Source organism: Vipera ursinii, assembly GCF_947247035.1.
Source record: "Vipera ursinii genome assembly, chromosome: 1".
Lineage (NCBI taxonomy): Eukaryota > Metazoa > Chordata > Lepidosauria > Squamata > Viperidae > Vipera > Vipera ursinii.
This window is the reverse complement of record NC_139512.1, coordinates 290,520,095-290,544,639: the sequence shown is the minus strand read 5'-3', so window position 1 is coordinate 290,544,639 and position 24,545 is coordinate 290,520,095. Positions and strand designations below refer to the sequence as shown.

Sequence of the window (24,545 nt, the reverse complement as noted above, 5' to 3'; positions counted from 1 at the left end):
TAAAAAAATGTTTACCAAGTAGATCTTTGAAGGAGACATTCTGTTATATCAGGGGTGTCAAACTCAATTTCATTGAGGGCCACATCAGCATTGCGGTTGCCCTCAGGGGGCCGGGTGGGTATGGCCTGGGTGGGCGTGGCATACTGGGTGGGCGTGGCTAGAGTGCGTATGACCTACTGGGTGGGCATGGCCAGCTCTACATCGTTCACATCAAGGGTGCCTATGGGGGCCTGGGCAGGAGTGGGACAGATCTGAGGGTCTCTGGCAGAAGGAGGGTCTCTGGGCTAGGGCCAAGGCAGTGGGGGCCATTCCCTCACTGTTTCCAGGATGGCTTCGCGGGCCACATGAAACCACTTCGCGGGCCGGATCCGGCCCCCGGGCCTTGTGTTTGACATGTCTGTGTTACATAGAATGGCACTTATTTCTGGTATTATTTGCAGTTAAACAGGAAATTTGCCTAAATTGTTTTATTATTGTATTATTATTATCATGTATTATTAGGACTGCTTTAAGAAATCTAGCAGTCCAGTGTAATGCCGATTTTGAAGGCCTTCAGAAACTCTTGACTTAATTCTGAGATTGATGTTTGTTATTCAGTGGACTTTCTCCCCATTTTAGTCCACATTCTTTAGCTAACATTTCATTAGATATTAATAGATTGCTGCATGATGTACTGCTTAGAAATAGCAGGAGCAGGTTCATGTCAAAAAGAAAAATATATTTGCTGCAGGTCGTGGAAGCAAAAATATATAATCGAATTCATACATTGATCTGCTTTGTATGTAATCGTCGTAAATGTTACTATCAGTTCTAGCACTGGTTTACTTGTGTCTAATTCTTAAATCAATCATCCAATTTATGTAGGCCAACCTAACAGCAAAGCATTTATTATGAAATCATTTGTTATGAAGATCATTTTTAAGCTATAGAGGTAGAAAACATAATATATTTTGAAGGGGAGCTATTGAACATTTCATTGCTGATCTGCATCAGAGCATTGTGCAGTCTTCAGGCACTCATTTATAATATATTAATGATGTCATTTCTTTCTTTGTTATGATAATAATAATGATAAAGAATAAATAATAATGATAATGATAATGATAAAGAAAAAGAGCCGTGGTGGTGCAGTGGTTAGAATGCAGTTGTTGTTAGCTACGAAGTCGTGTCCGACTCATTGCGACCCTATGAACAATGTTCCTCTTGTCCTCTACCATCTTTTGGAGTCCATTTAAGCTCACGCCTACTGCTTCAGTGACTCCATCCAGACACCTCATTCTCTGTCGTCCCCTTCTTCTATTGCCCTCAATCTTTCCCAGCATTAGGCTCTTCTCCAGTGAGTCCTTCCTTCTCATTAGGTGGCCAAAATATTTGAGTTTTAGCTTCAGGATCTGGCCTTCTAAAGAGCAGTCAGGGTTGATCTCTAGGACTGACCGGTTTGATCGCCTTGCAGTCCAAGGGACTCGCAGGAGTCTTCTCCAGCCCCATAGTTCAAAGGCCTCAATTCTTTGGCGCTCAGCCTTTTTTATGGTCCAGCTTTCACTGCCATACATTGCAACTGGGAAGACCATAGCCTTGACTATACGCACTTTTGTTGACAGGCTGATGTCTCTGCTTTTTAGTGTGCTGTCTAGATTTGCCATTGCTTTCCTCCCAAGGAGCAAGCGTCTTTTAATTTCTTGGCTACAGTCCCCATCTGCAGTGATCTTGGAGCCCAGGAAAATAAAATTCTGTCACTACCTCCATTTCTCCCCCATCTATTTGCCAGGAATTGAGAGGGCCGGATGCCATGATCTTGGTTTTTTAATGTTGAGTTTCAACCCAACTTTTGCACTCTCCTTCTTCACTCACAACAAGAGGCTCTTTAGTTCCTCTTCACTTTCTGCCATTAGAGTGGTATCATCTGCATATCTTAGGTTGTTTTTATTTCTTCCAGCAATCTTAATTCCAACTTTTGATTCCTCTAACCCTGCCTTTCTCATGATGTGCTCTGCATATAAGTTAAATAGGCAGGGGGACAGTATACAGCCTTACCGGGCTCCTTTCCCAATTTTGAACCAATCAGTGGTTCCGTGTCCAGTTCTCACTGTTGCTTCTTGGCCCACATATAGGTTTTTCAAGACACAAATAAGATGGTCTGGTATGCCCATCTCTTTAACAACTTGCCGCAGTTTGTTATGATCCACACAATCAAATGCTTTAGCATTGTCAATGAAGCAGAAGTAGATGTTTTTCTGGAATTCTCTACCTTCCTCCATGAACCAACGTATGTTGGCAATTTGATCTCTAGTTCCTCTGCCTCTCCAAAATCCTCCCTGTACTTTTGGTAGTTCTCAGTCCACATACTGCTGGAGTCTAGCTTGTAGAATTTTAAGCATAACTTTACTAGCATGAGAAATGAGTGCAATGGTGTGGTAGTTTGAACATTCTTTGGCACTGCCTTTCTTTGGAATTGGAATGTAAACTGATCTTTTCCAATCCTGTGGCCACTGTTGAGTTTTCCAAATTTGCTGGCAAATTGAGTGTAGCACTTTTACTGCATCGTCTTTTAAGATTTTGAATAGCTCAGCTGGAATACTGTCACCTCCACTAGCTTTGTTGTTGCTCAGCTTTTCGAAGGCCCACTTCACTTCACATTCTAGGATGTCTGGCTCGAGGTCAGTGACCACCTCATTGTGATTATCAGGGACATTAAGCTCGTTCTTGTATAGTTCTTCTGTGTAATTTTGCCACCTCTTCTTAATCTCTTCTGCCTCTGTTAGGTCCCTGCCATTTTGGTCCTTTATCATGCCCATTTTTGCATGAAACGTTCCCTTCATCTCTCCAATTTTCTTGAAAAGATCTCTGGTCCTCCCTATGCTATTGTTTTCTTCTATTTCTTTGCACTGTTCATTTAAGAAGGCATTCTTATCTCTTCTAGCTATTCTCTGGAATTCTGCATTCAATTGGGCATATCTTTCTTTTTCTCCCTTGCCTTTCACTTCCCTCCTTTCCTCAGCTATTTGCAAAGCTTCCTCAGACAGCCATTTTGCTTTCTTGCATTTCTTTTTCTTTGGGATGGTTTTGGTTGCTACCTGTTGTACAATGTTGCGAACCTCTGTTCATAGTTCTTTAGGCACTGTGTTTATCAGATCTAATTCCTTAAATCTATTTGTCACCTCTACTGTATATTCAACAGGGATATGATTTAATTCATACCTGAGTGGCCTAGTGCTTTTTCCTACTTTCTTCAGTTTAAGCCTAAACTTTGCAATGAGAAGCTCATGGTCTGAGCCACAGTCAGCTCCTGGTCTTGTTTTTACTGACTGTATAGAGCTGCTCCATCTTTGGCTGCAGAGCACATAGTCAATCTGATTTCTGTGTTGACCGTCTGGTGATGTCCATGTATAGAGCCATCTCTTGGGTTGTTGGAAAAGAGTGTTTGCTATGACCATCGTATTCTCTTGACAAAATTCTATCAGCCTGTGCCCTGCTTCATTTTGTACTCCAAGGCCAAACTTGCCTGTTATTCCTGTTATCTTTTGGCTTCCTACTTTAGCATTCCAATCTCCCATGATGATAAGGACATCATTTTTTGGTGTTAATTCTATAAGGTGCTGTAGGGCTTCATAGAACTGGTCAATTTCATCCTCTTCAGCACTGGTGGTTGGGGCATAGACTTGGACTACTGTGATATTGAATGGTTGCCTTGGAGATCATTCTGTCATTTTGAGGATTGTATCCCAGTATTGCTTTTCCTACTCTTTTATTGACTATGAAGGCTACTCCATTTCTTTTGAGGGATTCTTGCCCGCAGTAGTATACTTGATGGTCATCTGAATTAAATTCACCCATTCCTGTCCATTTTAGTTTGTTGATACCTAAGTTGTCGATGTTCAGTCTTGTCATCTCTTTTTTGACCACGTCCAGCTTTCCTTGATTCATGGATCTTACATTCCAGGTTCCTATGGAGAAAAAATCTTTACAGCATCGGACTTTCCTTTCACTACCAGATCCATCCACAGCTGAGCGTCCTTTCGGCTTTGGCCCAGTCGCTTCATTCTTGCTGGTGCTACTAGTACTAGCCCTCTGCTCTTCCCCAGTAGCATATTGGACACCTTCTGACCTGAGGGGCTCATCTTCCAGTGTCATATCTTTTTTCCTTTTGGTACTGTCCATAGGGTTTTCATGGGAAAGATACTGGAGTGGGTTGCCATTTCCTTCTCCAGGGGATCACGTTTTGTCAGAACTCTGCTATGACCTTTCCATCTTGCTTGGCCCTGCATGGCATAGCTCATAGCTTCATTGAATTATGCAAGCCCCTTCGCCACAACAAGGCAGTAATCCATGAAGGGTAGAATGCAGTACTGCAGGCTAATTCTGCTGACTGCCAGCTGCCAGTAGTTTGGCAGTTCGATTCTCACCAGTTCAAGGGTGAGCCAGGTTTCCATCCTTCTGAGGTCGGTATAATGAGGACCCAGGTTGTTGGGGCAAGATGCTGACTCTGTAAATCATTTAGAGAAGGCTGAAAAGCACTATGAAGCGGTATATAAGTCTAAGTGCTGTTGCTATGGCTAAGATGTTCCATACCAAGTATTATTAAACAGTGTTATTAAAATTTATTAATATGTATTGTGTTGACATATAATTTATTATCAAAATGTTTCTCTACTAGGAGAAAAATTAAATTGCCAAATATAGGTTATTTTTGCTGTTTTGTAGCAAGGTCAGAGAATAAATTCCTATATTAAGTCATTTACGGAATTATTCTGTCACAGACATTTTTTTCTCTTCAAAATAATTTATTTCCTTGCCTATAAGATAATTTATTTATTTATATGCTTCCCTTGTCCTTGTCTATATTGTTTGTGGATTTTTTATTAAAATTTAAATTGTAAAGACTATTTTTCTTACATTCCATTCTACGAATGTGAACAGAATATGGACAGCTGGGAGACTTGCTCTCCCCCATCCAGTTTTGTATTGCTGGGGGCCCCTGAAAAGGGCCGAAAGTCGCCCCAAAGAGGCGACCAGCAAGGAGGGGCACTCGCTGGATTGCGGGAGAGCCGCAACTCTCCTGTTAGACCTGGCGATCCCTCCAAACTGGAAGACGAAAGGATCGGCCATTATGGCTCGTCCCTAGGCTGTGAACAGCCAAAGTCACATTTTCCACCAGGGAACTCTTAAAGCAGCGCAGAAGAGACTGGGTGAGATCTACCTCTTTTACACCCTAATTACTTTCTGTACCTCTTTAAGCTGCTAAGCATTCTCCCTCCTGTGGTGAGGGAAGGGGGACTTTAGCCCTCCCTCCAGAAAGAGCGGTGACTCAATACCCAGGGGCGTTTTAAACATTGAAAAAGTAACTAAATCCCAATTGGCACTTTATTTCTTAAAGCATGTGGACTGAAAGATTTTTTATTTTTTATTTTTCATTATTTACTTCTGTTGGAAATCTGGTTTCTTCTTATGAAAAAAAGAAAAAAGAAAAACTGAAAAGATTAAGATAACTTTGGGCCTCAAAAGGAAACTTTAAAAGGGGCCTGGCTGACTGCCCAGGGAAATAGATAAGATACATAATCTTGAGAGCTCTGAAACAACAGCTGTGAAAGGCTCTGTGTTCCCTAACTAGAAAAAAAAAATCTCTCTCTTGGATTTTCTAAGTGTAGAGCCTTTAGTTTAAAATACCAATATGGAAGAAGGCCAGGAACAAAGTTTCTTTATGGATGAAAATCAACAAACTCTCGCTATGTTGAAAATACTAATTCAAACTCTTACCACTACCAATGAAATACTAAGAGGCTATGTGAAGGAACAGAAGGCAGCCCAGATATGAAAGCCCAAACTTTGACCACAACTAAAGAACCATCTATACAAAATACAATAGAAAAAAAATGAAACATTCAAATACTATGACAGAATATACAATTCAACAAATATTAATATTTGAAAAATCCAGAAAAGATATTGATAACTTGGAAAAAGGAAAAGGTTTCTTATACAACACAGAAGGAAGTAGAGGATCTAGAAAAAGAACAGTTGCATGAGAAGACAAAGAATTCAGAACAACTATGTCTATACGGAAGAATAAACAGACGACCCACTAGACCTACAAGTCCTCTCAAAAAAATGGTGACCGGATGGTTTTGTCAATATCAATTAATATACATGATATTACAAGGAGATTGGTTCGATGACCCAAAAACAAGGACATGGAAGATGATTTGGCAAAGGAAAAAAGCCAGAATAAGACTCAAGAAGAATGGAGTTTCGACCATCTTATTGAAATCTAAAACAGAATGTACGTAAATAGATAAGATGTGCATGTTGAATACAAGACATTGTTATGAACAGAGAAAGAAAAATTTTTGTTCATTAAAATTTAGCAGTATAAATACTAATAGCTAATTTGAATATTGATTTGTGCATAAAGGTCATGTAAAGGTGAATAATGTAGATAAGCTAAAAACTTATTGTTGAAAGTAATAAATAGGTCTATATGGAACATTAAAAACGAAAATTATCAGTTTAAGCAAGAGATAGTAGATACAAAGAGGAAAAGAGGAGGTATTAAATACTGAAATAAAAAAGAAATTTTGATTACTACTTAAACAAAATTGAAAATTAGCAAAAAGGAAGGATATCATATTGTATCCTTAATTTGTTGACATAGAGGATGAGAAGTTAAGTGAACAGGATGTGCATTTTGAATATTAGATTTTGTGAGTAATGGTGATAGATGAATTGGGAGTATATTAAAAATCTTGGGAATGATAAATATCAAATGTTAAATCTAAATGTTAGTGGAAATTAAAATTGAAAAATTTATTAGGTCATTGATTGTCTAAAAGATTGTATGTTAAAACAACTAGAATATGTGTAAATTAAAAACTTTAGATATATGTAAGAAAGTTATTTTTTACGTGATAGGATAAAACTTTTCTTTAAATTCACAAATACACAGTACATATGAAGAGAAAAAGAGAGGAAATGTTTATGGTAGCAATCTGAAATCTGTACTAATGATATCTGTATGTAATTGAATTACTACTACCCAGCCACCACGCTGCTTTTCAAATATGTGAATGTAATATTAGAAAATCAATAAAATTTGAAAATAAATAAATAAATAAATGTGCAGCTGCTATCCTGTAGTGCAGGGGTGTAAAAACTGCTGCCCTGCGGGCCATACGCATCATAGTGAAACCATGCCCACCCCATTTTGCCGGCAATGGCAAAAAGTCTCAATACATTGTGACACATCACATGACGTTGCGAGTTTGACACCCCTGCTCTAGTGTGAGAGAAATAAAACAGGAAATATACTGCTCAAAAAAATAAAGGGAACACTTAAACAACACAATGTACTGTATTTAATAGTAGGATGTCTTATTTTCTGTTCCCTTTATTTTTTTGAGCAGTATATGATACACAAGACTCTGGAAAGGGAACACTAGATTTGAATTTAAAAAAAGGTATAAATCAAGATCAGACTATGAATGTCACTTGTTTGTATACTATAGTTTTGCTACAATAAATAGTTGTGTTGTTTAAGTCTCAGAAGATTATCTATCTGTTATGCCTACAAAGGACAGCCACACAGGTTGTCTGATGTTTGAAAAGAATAGTTTAAAAAAGTTAGATTAGTTGGATCTTGATCTAATTCAGATTGGCATTTCTCATATAAAACTCATCTAGTTGTATTAAAACCCAATAACCCCAAATATCTGTATTTTTATTGGACATTGCATTCAGATAATTATTGTACAGAATATCTTACTGAAATCTGTTCCAGTCTTGTTACTTCGGATTAGATTCTCAGAGTCTAATAGGAATTAGAAATTAACAGATTTCATTTTTACTGAACTCTTATACACCTTGAGATGCTTTAGAAATCTGAATAAACACTTCAAACTACTATAGTTCTTTACACTTGCATGACCTGTTACTACTGTGAAAAGAAAGGTTAGACATGCAGCAGAGAGATTTTATTTAGGTAATTTCCCAATCTAATTTAGTCTCCCCTTGAGTGAATACAGTGAATATGAAAATGTGCTGTGTGATAACTGATAATGCAGAGCAACTGGAAATCTAAAAGCCCAATCTGACAGATTGAAGGGGTGAAAAATAATGGGTTTAAAAAAAAGAATTTTGAAAGTTTACTGATTTTATACAAAAAATACATTTAATTATTTATTTTACTCTTCAAACTAAGCTGCTGTTCAAATAATCCTGGCTTTCATTACCAGAGTAGGATGGACCAGAAGGGCAGTAATTATGATCAAAAATGACCCCAGGATTTGATAATTGAAGGATTCATCAAGTTTAATGGCAATTAGTGGATTTCAGGGGAAATTAGTCATTTCAATATTCAAAGCAATATATTTAATTATATTTAAAAAGAGCGGAATCCAGTACTCAAATGTTTTTATAAACATGTACATAGTTATATTACAAAAATATAATATACAGACTTTTTATAGAAACATGGTCTACACAAAGCAGGTCAAACAGCTCAGAGAAATGAGCTAGTTGATAAAGATAATAAATATATGTTTGCCATGAATGTTTCCAGAAAGAAGGGGATAGACTAATCCAATGGACCCCAACCTTTGAGACTTGGTTGCCCAGCTTGGGGGAGGAGGGGAGGTAGACCACATGAGTGGTGGGCCAGTATGTGCACACACAGCCCTTGCAGTGAGTGATGGACCAGCGTACAGCTTAACCTCTGCGAGTGGTGGTCAGGCCTACTGCTCATACAAGTTACCTGCCGCTCACACAAATTGAGCAATGAGCATGCTCTGGCCAGCCACTTGCACAGCCCAATTCCGAATAGGCCATGGCTCAGTAGTAGGCTGCAGCCTGGTATTGGGGACCCCTGGACTATTCTATGACACAAATTCTCCATTTCTGATAACAGTGAAAGAAATGTCATAGATGGGCAAATGAAATTAATCACATCAGGAAAGGGATTAGGGAAATGGTGACGCTGGTTCTGAAGGCTCTATAGCATGAAATATTGTTTTGGCAGCTCATTTAACAGAAAGAAAGATTCAGAGTTTCCTTTAAGAGAATTTATTGAAAGGAAATGAAAAAATTATAATTGCTTTTATCTCAGAGATTGCTAAGATACAGGTAGTCCTTGGGTTATGACCATTTCTTAAATAACTGTTCAGAGTTAAGATGGCACAGAACAACTTATGGATGGTCTGTGAAGTTGCACCCATTGTAGCATTCCCATGGTCATGTTATCATGATTCAGGCACTTGGCCACCAGCTCATACTAATGATAGTTGCAGTGTTCTGTGATCACATAATTGCTATTTGTGACCTTCCCTGATAACTTCCCACAAGAAGCGTCAGTGGGAAAATTGATAGAAGGTTGCAAGTTAATCCTGCTGCTTTATTGCCTGTCCATCCCTGTGCTCCTTAGTGGCCCCAGCACCCACTCACGTGCCCATGCAGTGTGTTGCCCATCTGTGACATCCATCTACCCATAGCTCTGCCTGTTTGCCTAATACTCTACCTCATCCCATATTACACCCAATACACGTGGGTTTGGGGATTACAATGACAACTGGGATTGCCATTGTTAAGCAATGCTTTCATGTGACCTCATGGTTTATGACCACATTGCTTAGTGATGGACATTCTTATCCCAATTGCCATTGTAACCTGAGGACTACCTGTAGAGACCTTTTTTTTAAAAAAATGCTACCTGATGAGGCTACTTTCTTAAACCTGATGTAAGGAATGTCTAGATGTGTGCTCTGTTTGGAAATATGAAAATAACGCTGCTGCTGCTTTAATGAATAGCATTAAATAGGCCTTAGTAATTACTAAAAAAAGATGATGTGTTTGGTCAAAGACTGAAGCATTTCTTCTGAGGCATTTTGAAATGTCTACAATTCTATTGTGAACGAAAATAAGATAATGAAATAAAAGGAAGAGAGTAAGGAACAATTCTGGTCCAAGACGTATACGCTTGAATTACATTTAAAGATGAAGAATGCTAATACTAGGATTAGACAATAACTGTACTAAATCAAAATCCTATGAAGCAAACATTTTTAGGCATTCTGGCTCAGGTGTTTAGGAATTTGCTTCATCTTTTTATTTTTTTTTCTTATTTCCCCCCAAAATATGAGTTATTTTATCACACTGCCATAAGACATTGAGGGTATTTATTTTAGACAAAGCTCTAATTTATAAACACATTTTGCAACTGGAATCTTGTTTCAGGCAGTAAATGCCTGCTCTCTGAGTTTTGTAATAGATACCATGTTTTTGATTCCCTGTAGCAAATTATAACTAACTGTGTTGTTTACTACAAAACTGTTTGGGGATTCTACTGTGTTAAATAGAGCATTTGATTTCCTGTGTGAAACCAGAACAAGAAAATTAAAGTGTTATTTTTTTCTACTTACTATTTCAGCAGAGAAAAGTAAAATATATCCTACTCAGATTGCAGCATTTCGATTTGTATCAAATATCTGCTTGAAGGGTTACTATGAATATTATGATTTTTTTTCATGTAGTGAATTACTCAGTACAAGAAAACACTTGGGATTTCATAGCTTTTTGACTGCAATTTTATACATACATATTTGAGAATAAATCTCACTGAATTTAATGGGACTTCTGAGAATAGATGGCTTGTACTCAGTCTTGTCATTGTTTTGTTCTTCTGGAAAGTAAGTTACCTGACAAACACTGTTTTATCTATATACTACTAAAACTCTCCTATCTGTTTATCTGTATTGTAATCTTCAGTTAGTATCAATCAGAATCAACACATGAATGACATACCTCAAATGAATCAAGTACCTTAAATCTGCTAACTTAAAGAATGTGCAGAAAATCCAGGACCCATTACTTATGTGTAATTGAAGTTTCAAGGATCTTCACACTACTTGTATTCTCAAAGTTGTGCGTGTTGCAGTATTGCCACGGTCACGTGATTGTGATTTCCCACAGTCCCTGCCAGCTTCCCAGCAGCAGAGTCACTGGGAAACCTGTTAGGAAGTTGCTCCTGCTCTCTGCATTTTTGCCTACTTCTAGTCATTCTGAAACTGTTTAGGCAAATATCTCTTAAAGGATGACTGAATGGGTCATGGGCTGTTTAGTTATAATTTAGTTTACAGTCATGAAATATACCAAAATATAAGTGCTTTATGTTCAAGGATATATGAATATAAACTCATTTAATTTTCATACCTGAGATTAAAAAAATACAAAATGACATACACAATTACCTCAACAACAAAACACATTCTCCCATCTTGTTTGGGAAGCATGAAATCAACAAAGGGGTACATACCTCACATTTTAGCAAGAGATAGGATCTGCCAGCATCTCTTCACTGTCCTCCCAAGAAAGCTGGGCCCCAAACTGGGCCAGTCTCCTTTTCTTTTCTTTTCTTTTCTTTTCTTTTCTTTTCTTTTCTTTTCTTTTCTTTTCTTTACTTTTCTTTTCTTTTCTTTTCTTTTCTTCTCTTTTCTCTCTTCTCTTCTCTTCTCTTCTCTTCTCTTCTCTTCTCTTCTCTTCTCTTCTCTTCTCTTCTCTTCTCTTCTCTTCTCTTCTCTTTCCAGCCAGCCAAATTGATTGATTGAATAAATATTATACTATTGTTAATAAATATTAATATCAATGAATCAATATATGATATAGATTATATAATTATATGCATGTTTATCAATTTGTCAATTTTCTTTGTGCAGATTTGTTTCTGGACAGAAATACAAATCATATTGTTATTCTTTTTTCACCACTTAAAACAGGGCTGGGTAGACCCAAAGGTTGAATGTACCCCTCAGTCCATTTTTTCTCCCCACCCCCACCCCCAGATTGACTTCATCTACTCATTGTTACATTCCCAATAAATCTTGTTCATAAATGATTCATGGTCACGAAAGTTTTACACATTCCTGTTTTAGAAAATTTAATTGTCAAGGAAGCTCTATTTGGCTAGATGTTATTTCACAAAGTAATTTTGTTTTGGAAGCCTTACCAATTTTTGTAGATGCTCATTTTCTTAACTAATCAAAATACCAATAAAGTAAATTAAAAGAAAATATGTAAATATGTAAACATAATGTTTACTTTTTAACACAGGTGGGAAATGTATTTTTTATAGTTGTGATCTACATTCCTAAGCCAGCAAACTGCATCAGATAAACTTGAGTGTGCATTGTAACTCTATTTAATTGACATTTTATTTTCTTTCTCCCTCCTTTCCCACTCCTCCTCCTTTAGCAAAGAACGGCTGCTTAAGTGTTCTCAATGCAAAGTTGCAAGATACTGTGGTGCACACTGTCAGGTAATTATTTTGAAGCATAGATGGACAATGCAACATTCAAACTTTTTAACTGGTAAAATTGTTTTCTAATTACATAGTCCTATTTGAATTGGGGTACTGTCAGGCCCAAAGAATCAAGAATGACATGTGGAGTTACTTTTGAGTAATTCCTTTACTGCTGCTCATCTACAAACAGAATCTTGCCAGTCTGAAATAATTTTCTGCAATAACTGTAGATATACTGTATGAAGGGTCCAATTTTGCCCTTTCTGCCCACCAGACAGTTTATGCTTTACTGTCTGTTTGTCTTCTGGAAAAGAGCCTCTCCCTCTTGTGACTCCAGGGTACATTCCAGTGCAGGTAACCAGAAGTAGACATGGTATTCCACATGGGGTCTGGCCAGGGCAAAGTGGAGTAGAAGAACTACCGTATTTCTGCAGTCTATATTTTATGTATCTGTCCATACACCCCAAGATAGCAATTGCCTTTGTAGCAGTTGCATTTCACTGTTACCACACAATTCTGAATACATTGCTAATGATGACTCTACACAATTCTTATTTGTATTTGTTAATCATATTCTGTACAGTACATTGCAAACACTTTACGCTCCATTTGAAATATCATTTAAAGGAACAGGGATGGAAGACAAACATTGAAGGAGGAGGTCATTTTAAAAAAAGTGCTATTAAAGGGAAAATAATTTCTTTTCACTCCTAGAAAGAAGCCTGGTTGGACCACAAACGGGAATGCAAATGTATTAAAGATATTGACCCTAGTTTTCCTCCTGACTCAGTGAGGCTTGTTGGCAGGATTATTTTCAAAGTAGTAAGTTAAATTTTTTATATATGATTAATTTTTGCAAAATATATCTGCTCCAGTTCTGTTAATCTGGAAACAGATTGTGTATTTCAGAGTTCAAGCGATCCTTGAGATGGAGAGGTTGAGAGAAATCTTCACTCAGTCAGATTGCCCCCACGTTTTTACTTGACAAAATCCTTTGGAAATACTGTGTTTGTATCATACAGTGCCTATAGCAAAGAGCTCAAGTGAGATTTGATGAGTTGATGTTCTAACCTATGCTGGTTACAGGAGAAAATAGGAAAGGAGCCAATTTACTATTTTTAGCTCTTCTAATCTTGACTTGTGTACCTTTGGCCTGGTTTTTATAAGAACTGTGCGATGTTAAGAATTGTTGCTTGAGTTTGTTTGTTTTTGCCTTCTATCCCTTTCTCTTGTGTACAGAATTGTCTTTTGGAATTGTACTCTTGATGAATGGAATTAACGTGTATTTTATTACTATGAGATCCTCTGGGTGTCTTTTGGGTTGAAAAACAAAATAAAATGTGCTGTGCTAAGTTAGTATGTTTATGGGATTGTGTGTGATCACTGCAATAATCAGCAGGAGTAAAGGTATTGTCTCTTCCCTTGACTAGCTTTTAAGTTGATGGAAAAAGAAAATTAAGCTAACTAGAGGAACACATTTTTATATGCTAGGGCTAGGCTCTACAACTAACAGTTGGATGTGGTATGTAACAATGTATTTTTGTATAAAGTCTTTTGAAATTGTTTCAACTGCATTCTTGGGCATTTGGTTAGAAATTAGAAATAGGGTAAACCATGCAATTAAATGTAATAAATCAATCTATTGTATCAACATGTACATTTTTTATCATTAGAGATATGATTTTATAGTTTCAGATTCTAAATGAAATCCTACAAAAATTGCTTAAAATTAAAAATTGAATTAGTATTTGTGCTGTTGGCTTAAGGGTTAGTCAGTTTGATCTTAGGCTGATGCTGATGCCAAATTTCATGTTTACTTCATTTCTTCACAACGATTAATATCTCAGATATTTATGAGTGGTTGACCTTTTGGCACCAATTTCAAAAAGGGAGTCCTTAACCAGAATTCTTAAATATCATGTGCACTTTGATGCAGAGCTTAAAAAGACTTGTAGCAACTATTCTAGCAGTGAACTAGATAAAAATAATATATAAAAACCAAGAAAATGGAGAATAAATTAAATTAATAATAAAATGCAGATGTAGGCTATAAAATACCAATAATGGTTTTCCAATAATAAAATAGCCACAAATTACTTTATTTCAGATGGTTATTTTTTTTGCATTCATGTATATCAGGTTTTATAGTTATTTTTTAAACAATAAAACAATTTATCCAAGGTTATTTTTATTCATTAGTGTTTTTATATTCTTACCAGTTAAGGCAATCAGTATGCCCATCTGAAGAGCTCTATTCTCTTTCTGACCTTCAGTCAAGTAAGTGATTTTGTATATTTTCTCAATTTAAAGGGACTCTACTATATTAAAGATGTGTGAGAACACGCCCTATCTTTTAAATGTTTTATGCAAATTGGTTAGCATCTTTGTGGTGTGGATTTCTGTGCTCCCTTGAATCTGATGAAGGACCTGCTGTTTGTAGACAATAAGTATTGTGGTAACGATAATGAAAGATCTCCCAGTTAAATCAGAGGATGTTAACTGAATCAGTGCAATTTAAAGGATAATTTTGGAATCTCTCTGCCCCGTACTAGATGTTTGAACTTGGAATATTAATGAAAATGTTCTATTCTAAATTATGTATAGTGAGATCAAAATATTATTTTGTTATATATTCCTTAACAATCAGATTTATTTTAGAGGTTTTTAGTATTTATTTTAGTGTGTGTGGGGGGGGGTTGTATTTGAACCAAATTCTGAGACTACATTGTTAACCCTTTCTAAAGAAAACCTGCAGGTGAATGTCACATTTCCATATTTAGGTGAGATTTTTTTTCACTGTTGAATCTGGGGATGTAAATAATCATCAGTATGCCTGCAGATGGACTATTAATAAAAAATATAGATTACGTTGAGCTAGAATGGGGTTAGAGTGATTTAGGCACTCATCCCCTGCTTTCTTTCCTGAATTACCAGCATTCATTCATATGCACAGAGGTTGAGAAAGGATTCAGAGGAATTTTTGGGATAGCATGTAAAAATGTTCTATATGTGTAATCTTTTTTTGTAATGGTCCATTTTCCAAGGATTTTTTTTAACTCCAGAAAATTAAAACAATTCATTTACTTGATTTCAGTTCAGTTCATTTGCTATTTTTTTCGATTTCATATGATATCGGAACTGAACTTTTGGTCACTTGCTATATAATTTCTAGTGGGTGTTTCTTCCTAGGCAATAGTTAATTGTTCCAGTACAGATAATTCTGTTCTATACAATACAAGTTTATTATTATTACTGATTCTCTAAATTCATCCCAAAATTTTGGATGGATGTAGAGTTCTACTTTGTGTCTATCTTGAATTGAAATACAAGTAGTCCTAAGTTAATGCAGCTTGTTCAACCCTCTTACAAGCTTAATCAAACAATGCTAAATGAATGATTTTGATGACTGATTCTCAAAGTTTGGGCCATTGCAGCACCCGCATAGTTATATGATCACAATCTGGCTCTTGGCAGCTAGACTGCATTTCTGCATGTCTGTCGCAATGTCCTATGGGCACATGGTCACCATTATCTTCCCTACCAGTTTTTGGGAAACATGAATAAAATAATTTCTCAGAGACATCGATGGCTACTGTGGGGACAGACTATTGAGCTAAAATATAAAATGTCTACCAACATGGCTGCTTTTTTGTTTTCAGAATAAGTTTATCTTATTTTTGTTGATTTACTCCCCCCCCCCGCAATTTTGTTCTAGGGATAATTACTCCTGTTAATTGTTTCTACATCAAAAACAAAATGGTAGAAATTGAAAGAATTATTAAATGAGTTAATTATTAAATTATATAAAATGTAAATCACCTGGTGAGAAAACAAATTATCAAGATCACTAGATTAATAATTAATAATAAATGGGGGTGGGAGAATACTAGATTTCTAATTGCCTAACAGTAATTGTGATTGCAACACATTTGACAACCTTTCTAGAGATATTTAGTGACCTGTCAAATAAGGAGTGAATAATTTTCCCCAGTCTTCCATATCTGTGGATTAAGAAAGGCATTGATAATTCAGCTTGTTATATCATATAAAATGATTATCATATGATGTTATTTGAGATTTTCTAAATGTTGGAAAGTACTTGGATAAAATTGCAAAGGAAGTCTGTGAAATTTCCCTTTTAACAGGGAATCTAGTAAGACATTTTACTGGGTGAAATAAAAGCAGTATATTTCATATATTTTAGCAGTTTTCCATACATGTCATTGTAAACAAAGAAGAGTTTTTGACTAAATCACATTGAATGTCAGTATTAAAAGTCCATTGTATCAAATTCAACCTGACATATTTTAATCTATATGTCTGTCTATTCATTCTATCATCTCGCTCTTTATCTTTTCAGCTAATTGTTCGTTTTATTAAAGGACAAGTTATTATAAACAATTAATTTGCTATGGATTAACAGCTAGACTTTTGAAATTATTACTGCCTGCAGTCAAGTTCTTGTCTCGTTTTCTTTTTTAAAAAATACACCCCTACCACTTAGATATGCAATTTTCCACTTTTACGGAAGACCTTACTTCTGATTGAAATAAATCAAGGTATTGCCATCTTGCATTGGGAAAAATATTTTGAATGACATAAAATTACTATTGCTACTGTAAGACACTTAACTGATTTTCTGTTTACCATCTCTTTGTACATCTGCTTTGTCTTAAGATTTTTCTTCTTCATTCACATAATATTTGTACAATTTGGCAATAGCAATCTACTGGTGAGAAGGTCTGTCAAAAATAAAGTAGGATATCTTGTCTCTTTGGAGTTTGAAATGTTCATACTGCCAAGCATTGCTTAAAAATGTTTTTGAACAAGGTAATTCTCACACTTTTTAATACATTTCCTCTTTTTAAAAGATGTTGATGAATTAAGTGAAGACATGAAAGAAGGTCTCAGGCACCTTGCTAAGACTCTGCAGCTGTATTTGAAGGTGGAAATCCAAGATGTTTCTCAGCTTTTGCCGGCCTTAGATGTTTTTCAGATCTTTGCAAAAGTAAGTGTTAAAAGAGAGTTCTGAAAATGTAGTCATTATTCATATTTTTGTGCTTTCACATCCTTCGAAAGAGCTATTTTAAACTATAATTCACTCCCAGATATCAGACTGAGTGAACAGTAAATTTATATACCACTTTAACAATTACAGATTCCCCTCTCAAAGTTCAGTATCTTTTTTCTAATAGAAACAGTCATCATATTAAAAAAAGAACTATGACAAAACACATAATGCTAATACTGAAAAATAACACCAAGATTTTAACATTAAAAACATTTATGTGTTGCTTCTGAAAACATGGCTTATGCATTCCTTTTTGTTTGAAATGGGTATCTCTATTGAAAAAATAATGTATCGTAATGTATATTTAATGATTATTCACTGATATATGCCTTGTACTTAGAAATTTAATTTTCCCCCCATCCTGATATAAATGTCAGGGAAGGTTAATAATTTTCTACTGCTTTTATTATCAACTACTATTTGCTTTAGATAATTGAGAGGATGATTACATGGGATATTTTTGTGATTTTCTATAGCAAAATATTATAGCTATAATCCATTGTAAAGTGATTTTATTTTGAATTTTACTTTTTTATCATTTTCTGCAAATCTGTGGCTAATTTAGAGTAGCTATTGGATCCATCATGATCCTCATGAGAAGCTTTTAGTTCAGCTGACTCAATTTCAGATTTCTTTTCCCTGGTTTGTAACCATCTAATTTCTTCACCTAGCATATTTGCTTTTTAAAATGGTTATGTAATTTGTTTATTGCATTTTTCTTTTTGCTGTAATGAATGTTTGTATTTGAGTTTGGCTAAAACACAGTGCTTTATAGGAGAAATGTTGTCTGCTATTTTAATACATAATTGCTTTTTGTGGGATAAACATTAATTTTAAAAATTGTTCCAAGTTGATGTTCTTGGTTTTGCTATAAAAATAAATAGGAAAAGCTCAGAATAAGAGTATTTTAAAAAAAATAAAATAAAATTAGTGTCTGAATTAAAGCCATTAAATATGCCTTCCTCTGTGACAAATACAATATTACTACACTAACTGTATTGTATGAAGGGCATAAAATTGGCATAATCTATACACTTTATATTTAGTTGTTCTTTGGATAGATTTTGTATTTATTTATTTTGTATTTATTTATTTTGTATTTATTTGTGGTGTAATGTTAAATAAAGAAATAATGAATTTTATACTATTTTATACTATTGTATATCAGCTTTGGATAATTAATGGTAATTAATTAATATGTCTATGTCATATACATGAATCTCTGCAGCTAACAATTAAAACAATGGAAAAACATAGTAAAAAGCAACCAGAATAAACAACAACAACAAAAATAATGTAAAATAATATGTGAACTCTTCTTTAACACAACTATGACCAAGAAATGGGCTCACTATCATTAGTACGTTCCATATATTTAGAAGTACACTGTTATTGTATCCATTTACTTTATTGCTTATAATGACCGTCTGCTTGGAAGCTTTAGATTCAGTATTATAGTACAATATCCTACCTTTCATTAGCAACTTATTAACTTTTTAATAGACGGATAGAAAATTATTTGCAAATAATCTTGTGTAAGAAAAAGGGTTCTGAAACATTTTCTATAGCTTTAAATTATACTGAATGGAAAGCAGAAGTGGCCAAAAATATTAGTACCTCCATTTTCCCCCAAAGAATCCCAATTTGTTGAAATAAATTGAAACAGACATGGATAATTCTTGGTAGAAAAGTATTGGCTGCATCTATAAAACAAAACTATTATAAAAATAATAATCACATGTTCTGTGTTCTTTTCTATGTATCTCCTAGGCATGAGATACTTACTCTACATTTGAATGCCATTCTTTAATTTATGAACAGTTTTAATAATTTCTATAGTAAACCATATAGGTCAGTTACACGGCTTTTTGATGTAGGTGCTTCAGGAATGAGAATAAATGTAATTATGAAAGATGAAAGAGAAAAATAAGCAGCCCTATACAAAGGTTACTAATTCCTGACATATTTTAGAAAAGTGCCTATCAAATAGAGATTGCAATGAATTTACTTTAACCTCCCTCTTTTCTTTCATCCTTAATAACAACCAGTGTTATTATAAATCTGCTTAGTTTTGCTGCTATACCAAGAAGATCATTGGAAGCTTGGAATGAAACAAATCAAAATGAAAATCAAAAAATAGAGTTTCATTCATGATAACATGATGGTTAATAATACCCTAAAAGAAATACTATCTATCTCCCGTGGAATTTAGTTTTCATAAAGTTATTGCAGATTGTTTCTAACAATCAATTCTGAATTCACAGTTTTTTTCTTTAAATACATGGTAAGCATCAGAAAAGCTAGTTAGAAAATTCCAAAATAATTTGTAATATAACTGTAATACAGTTATAATTTCGAAGGAATTGTCAAAAGAAAGTAAGCATTTTTAAACTAAGAACATTATATAATGTTCAGTTAAGGAGGAGAGAAACCAATTCATTCTATGCTGACTTTTTAGAATATAGTGGTTCATAAATATATTTTACATTTTAATTTCACCTTGGGGATTTAACAAAATTGCTGTGTTTGTGTATGTTTGTGTGTGTGTGTGTGTGTGTGTGTGTGTGTGTGTGTGTGTGTATTGTATGTGTGATATCACTACTCTTCAAAAATAAAAGTAATTTAAAATAATAAAACTAAAACACTAGGTTTTGGTTCTATTTCTGCTTAGTATTTAATACAGAGCATGTACTTACAGAAAATCTTTAGCATTTCCAAGTAAACTTGCAAAATCCTGCCCCCTGCCATATTATACAGATACATGCTTACATTTTAAAGCTTCTCCATTTGTTTTTCCATCTAGGTACATCTTTTATTTTACTTGTTCAAGTTTATCTCTGTGTAACTTGAAATTGGAATACTGTAGCGCAGCAGCCCCAAACTTTTTGGCACCAGGGACCGGTTTCATGGAAGGCAATTTTTCCACGGACTGAGGAGGATAGTTTTGGTTTTGTTCACTCACCCATCGCTCACCTCTAGTTGTGTGGCCCATTTCCTAATAGGGAGACCCTTTTGCAGCATATAGCTTTTACAATTGTATAATTTGCATTGGCTATTAGGAGGCAATATGTGACCAGTTTCATTTTTATTGAAACTTATTAAACATACATAGCCAGACCCTATTCTGTGGGTTTCGGACATACTCTGAAATTGAACTCATGGATTATTGTGTTTTAATTATATAATGTGCATAAAGTAAACTTAAAGAAAGGTAGAATACATGCCATTTTGATAAAGTCTCTTATCATTTGGAATTGTTCACTCAGTTATCCCTGTCACAGATTAATAACTACCTTTTTCTTGATAGATGAATTGGACTTTCCATCCAAAAAAGGTGCCAGAACTATCTATATATATACATATATATATACACATATATATATAACCTGTAGCTTCACTTCCACGCATGTATTTATCATCTCCAGAAGATCAGATCACTTTCTTCAGATTTCTTGCATCCTTCCCCTGAAAATGTAATGTCAATATCCAACCCCCGGCTAATGATAAATACAGAACAGGTCAATTTTAGCACAGTTTGAATAGTATGACTAAAGTATGATCAAAGTCCAGTTTAACCTCAAATATGCTTATACTATTTTATGCAAATTAAAATCTTTAATCTAGAGACTACTTTGCATGTCAACATAATGCGGATCTCATCCCACCCATTCAGAACTACAATACATAATGTGTGTTGGCACATTTAAGTTACAAAGCCATAACTATAAGAAATATGGAGCATGCAGTAATCCTGTTATGCTTGTATTTTTTTTCTTGATAAGATTGCTAGATATGCTTATCTCCAAATGAGAAGTAAATTTTGTTCTGACGTGGGACTATTTGTTCATCTTGTTGGAGCTATTTTTTATTATGTATATCTAGATATTTTTGGCAAATAATTTTTCCAGTGATCTACAGCTAGAGGTATTGGTGAGGTGTGTGAAAATCAGGATTTTCATGGTGTTGACATTAACCTTTTTGGTACTATAATTAATCTTAGCTACTGTTATTTATTATAACATATAATATAAACAAATGAATCACTAAGTTGGAATAAATTACAATTTAATTAAAAGTCCTGAAATTGCACTTTGAAACTTTCATGTGCTCTAGGCATAGATGAACTGTATGAATCTTCAAGATTATAAGGTAAAACTGTCTTCAGAATGCAGAGGAGAATTGATTTATTTGTGCAGCATAAAAAAGGATAGATTGCCTTAATCATGAAGATAAGGCTTCTTTGTGTATATGAGAAATAGAAAAGTTCTTTGTATAAATGAGAAATACAAGATCTTTTTTAAACCTTAGAGACCAGTGATGGCGAACCTTTTAGAGACCGAGTGCCCAAACCGCAACCCAAAACCCACTTATTTATTGCAAAGTGCCAGGGCCACATCAGCATTGTGGTGCCCTCAGGAAGGATGGGGTGTTGGCCCACTGGGTGGGCATGGCCAGGGTGGGCATGGCCACCTTGATGTTGCTCGTGGGGGGATGCCTGTGGGGGCTGGGCAGGATTGGGGGAGATCCAGGGGGTCTCTGGTGGGTGGGACAGTGGGCAGGAGGCTTGTCCTGCAGGGTGAGGCCGGGGGTAGGGTGGGGATGCCATTGCTGCGGGGCAAGGCGAGGCAGGGGTGGCTTCTGCCTGACACTATTGGCCGCCGCACACAGAGGCCAGCGAGTGCATGGGGGCATGCTCTACCACCTCTACTCGAGCTTGCTAGCCAGTTGCTTCGCCTCCTTTGTGCTGGGCAGGGCTGCCACTCCGGGCTCCGGCGGTGGCCTAATGGACCTGCGCAAGCTACTGGCGGTGGCGGCAGGTGTGCCCACAGAGAGGGCTCTTGATTGCCGCCTCTGGCACGCGTACCATAGGTTCGCCATCACTGTTAGAGACCATCTTTTCATAGCATTCCATGTTGTCTTTGAGATGGAAAGACTTTGGTCACTTTAATACAGGGATGTCCAACATTGGCAACTTTAAGACTTGTGGATTTTAACTCCCAGAGTTCCCCAGTCAGCACCCCAGCCAGAAAGAGCGCTGACACTTTCGATTTGTGTGGACATATATGTTCTGCAGTACATTGTGTAATCCTCAGAATCTACTCTTTATCATTCTATCAAACTCAGTGGCTGTACTATACTCATTATAGTATAGTACTTCTAGTTTTATATTTAACCATAAGGCTTTCAGGGGTTGTGATAGTCTTTTAATTTTTGAAAAGTTTTGGAATTCACTTTTACATCATAGATCTCCAACCATGAAAATATGAACTCTGGTCAGAAACAGTCTCCCAGTGGAGCCCAATGAAAGGTTCTCCAGATCTGGTTTAGTAGCTTCTTAATACCATCTATAGTGGTAAGAGAGAAAGTTGTTTATAGTGGCTTTATGCCTGTGAGAATATGTTATCATCAGAACTCTGACAAGGTCTATTTGGAAAGACTTTGATCATGGGAAGCAAACAGAGAAGATTGCAAATAGCAATTTTATGACCTCACCTCCCACCAATATCATAATCGTGAGCAGGTACTCAAGTGCCCAGATCACAAGCACGTGATCATGGGGGTTGTGCAACAATTGGAACTTTAAGAACCGGACATATGCCCATTTTTTTCAGTGCTGCTGTAGTTTTGGACAGTCACTGAATGAATGGACATAAGCCATAAACTAATTGGAACAAATTTGTACACAGCATACAGGTATATTCTTTAGATAAGCTTGATTTTTATTTATCTTGAATGGATTATATTTACTTTAGACTTTGGGGCAACTGACTAATCCTTTGTGTGTATGTGCATATAAAGTAATAGATTACAGTTTACTAAGAATAGGTGTCTTGTCTGAGAGTGTTGAAATGGTTTAAAAAATGAATATCTGGGGTCAGCCCAAGCAGTTACGTTTGTTTGCTACATGTTATCTATTGATAAATGCCTACCTTTAAGAAAGCCCCCAAATCCTATTTATTCTTTCAACCTTTCCCTGAATAGAATCTATTGCCTTCTTCTGAATTTTTAGGTGCAACTATTTGATGTTAATATGATGAGAATATTCAAACCCAGGTGTTTTATCACTATGTTCTTACTGTACTGTGACTTTTGATGCTGTAAGCTGTATTTAAAGGATTTAACATTTAAAAATAAATATAAATATTATATGCCATACCGATTGGCTATGAAAGAGTATTAATCAAAATCTCCATGAAAGAACGATTGAACAGTTTTTGTAAGGCCTTGCCTACTTCATACGTCTTGACAGCAATAGCGCTTAGGAATAGGAATCTGTAGAAGCAAATATGCATTATTAAATAGTAGCTTACATATTCCAGTTTCAATATGAATCAGTCATAAAAGAATGCAATCAGTTCTGTCTTATATACTACCTCATAATGTCCACAATATTCATAAATGGTTTATTTAAAATGTCAACTAGGACTAATTAATAAAAGATGCAATCAGATTTCCATTTAGTAACTGTTTAAAATGACTTAATTGTTTTAAGCCTCTCTTTTTCACCATTATTCAGAGCAGATACTTTTTTTTAATTTTATGATTTAGAAGACTGAGCTGTAAAGACTTGGCTTACACTTGTTTAATCAGGCTTAGGAAAATAGATGGGTAGTTGCATACAAAGAGTTCTCTATTCAGAATTGTATTCAAGGCCTGCTTCTCAATTATTGAATTATGTTATAGGAAGCATCTTTTGTTTCTCATTTGCAGGGCAAACCTAAGTTCCTTTTTTGCTTCTGCTGCTTAAATTGACATTATTTTAATAACAAAAAAGTGGAAATGCAATTTTATGAATAAATAAAGACACACACACCTTATACAAACGTTTAATTCTCATTCCAATAATGAACTCAGTTATACTGCAGTTGTCATAAGTAATGCTCTTCCACAAAGTCACAATAACCTATTTCAGGTTTCTAATTTGGTGCCATTGTCGCTGTTATCTGCAGCTGATAATACACTCTAAAACATCTGCTAAATTGGGAAATTGTAGTGATTATGCTACTATGGATGAACAGAACTTTACTTTCTTATTAATTTCCATCAGCTCCAGCCAGCATGCCCAGTGGTGAGTCTACTTTTAATGCTATGCTATATATTTGAAAAAAGGGACGTGGTGGCTCAGTGGGTTAGGACGCTGAGCTTGTCGATCTGAAGGTCGGCAGTTTGGCGGGTCGAATCCCGAGTGCCACG

At 35.6% G+C, this 24,545-nt stretch overlaps 1 protein-coding gene across 1 annotated transcript in view; it reads left to right on the top strand.

The window, feature by feature from the left end:
- Positions 1–24,545, top strand: part of SMYD3 (SET and MYND domain containing 3) — a 336,887-nt gene that overhangs the window by 17,973 nt on the left and 294,369 nt on the right. Inside the window, exons 2-5 of the mRNA XM_083348811.1 lie at positions 12,232–12,295; positions 12,995–13,102; positions 14,500–14,557; positions 17,152–17,288. Of these exons, the coding sequence (XP_083204937.1) occupies positions 12,232–12,295; positions 12,995–13,102; positions 14,500–14,557; positions 17,152–17,288 (367 nt within the window). The remainder of the gene's footprint in view (positions 1–12,231; positions 12,296–12,994; positions 13,103–14,499; positions 14,558–17,151; positions 17,289–24,545) is intronic.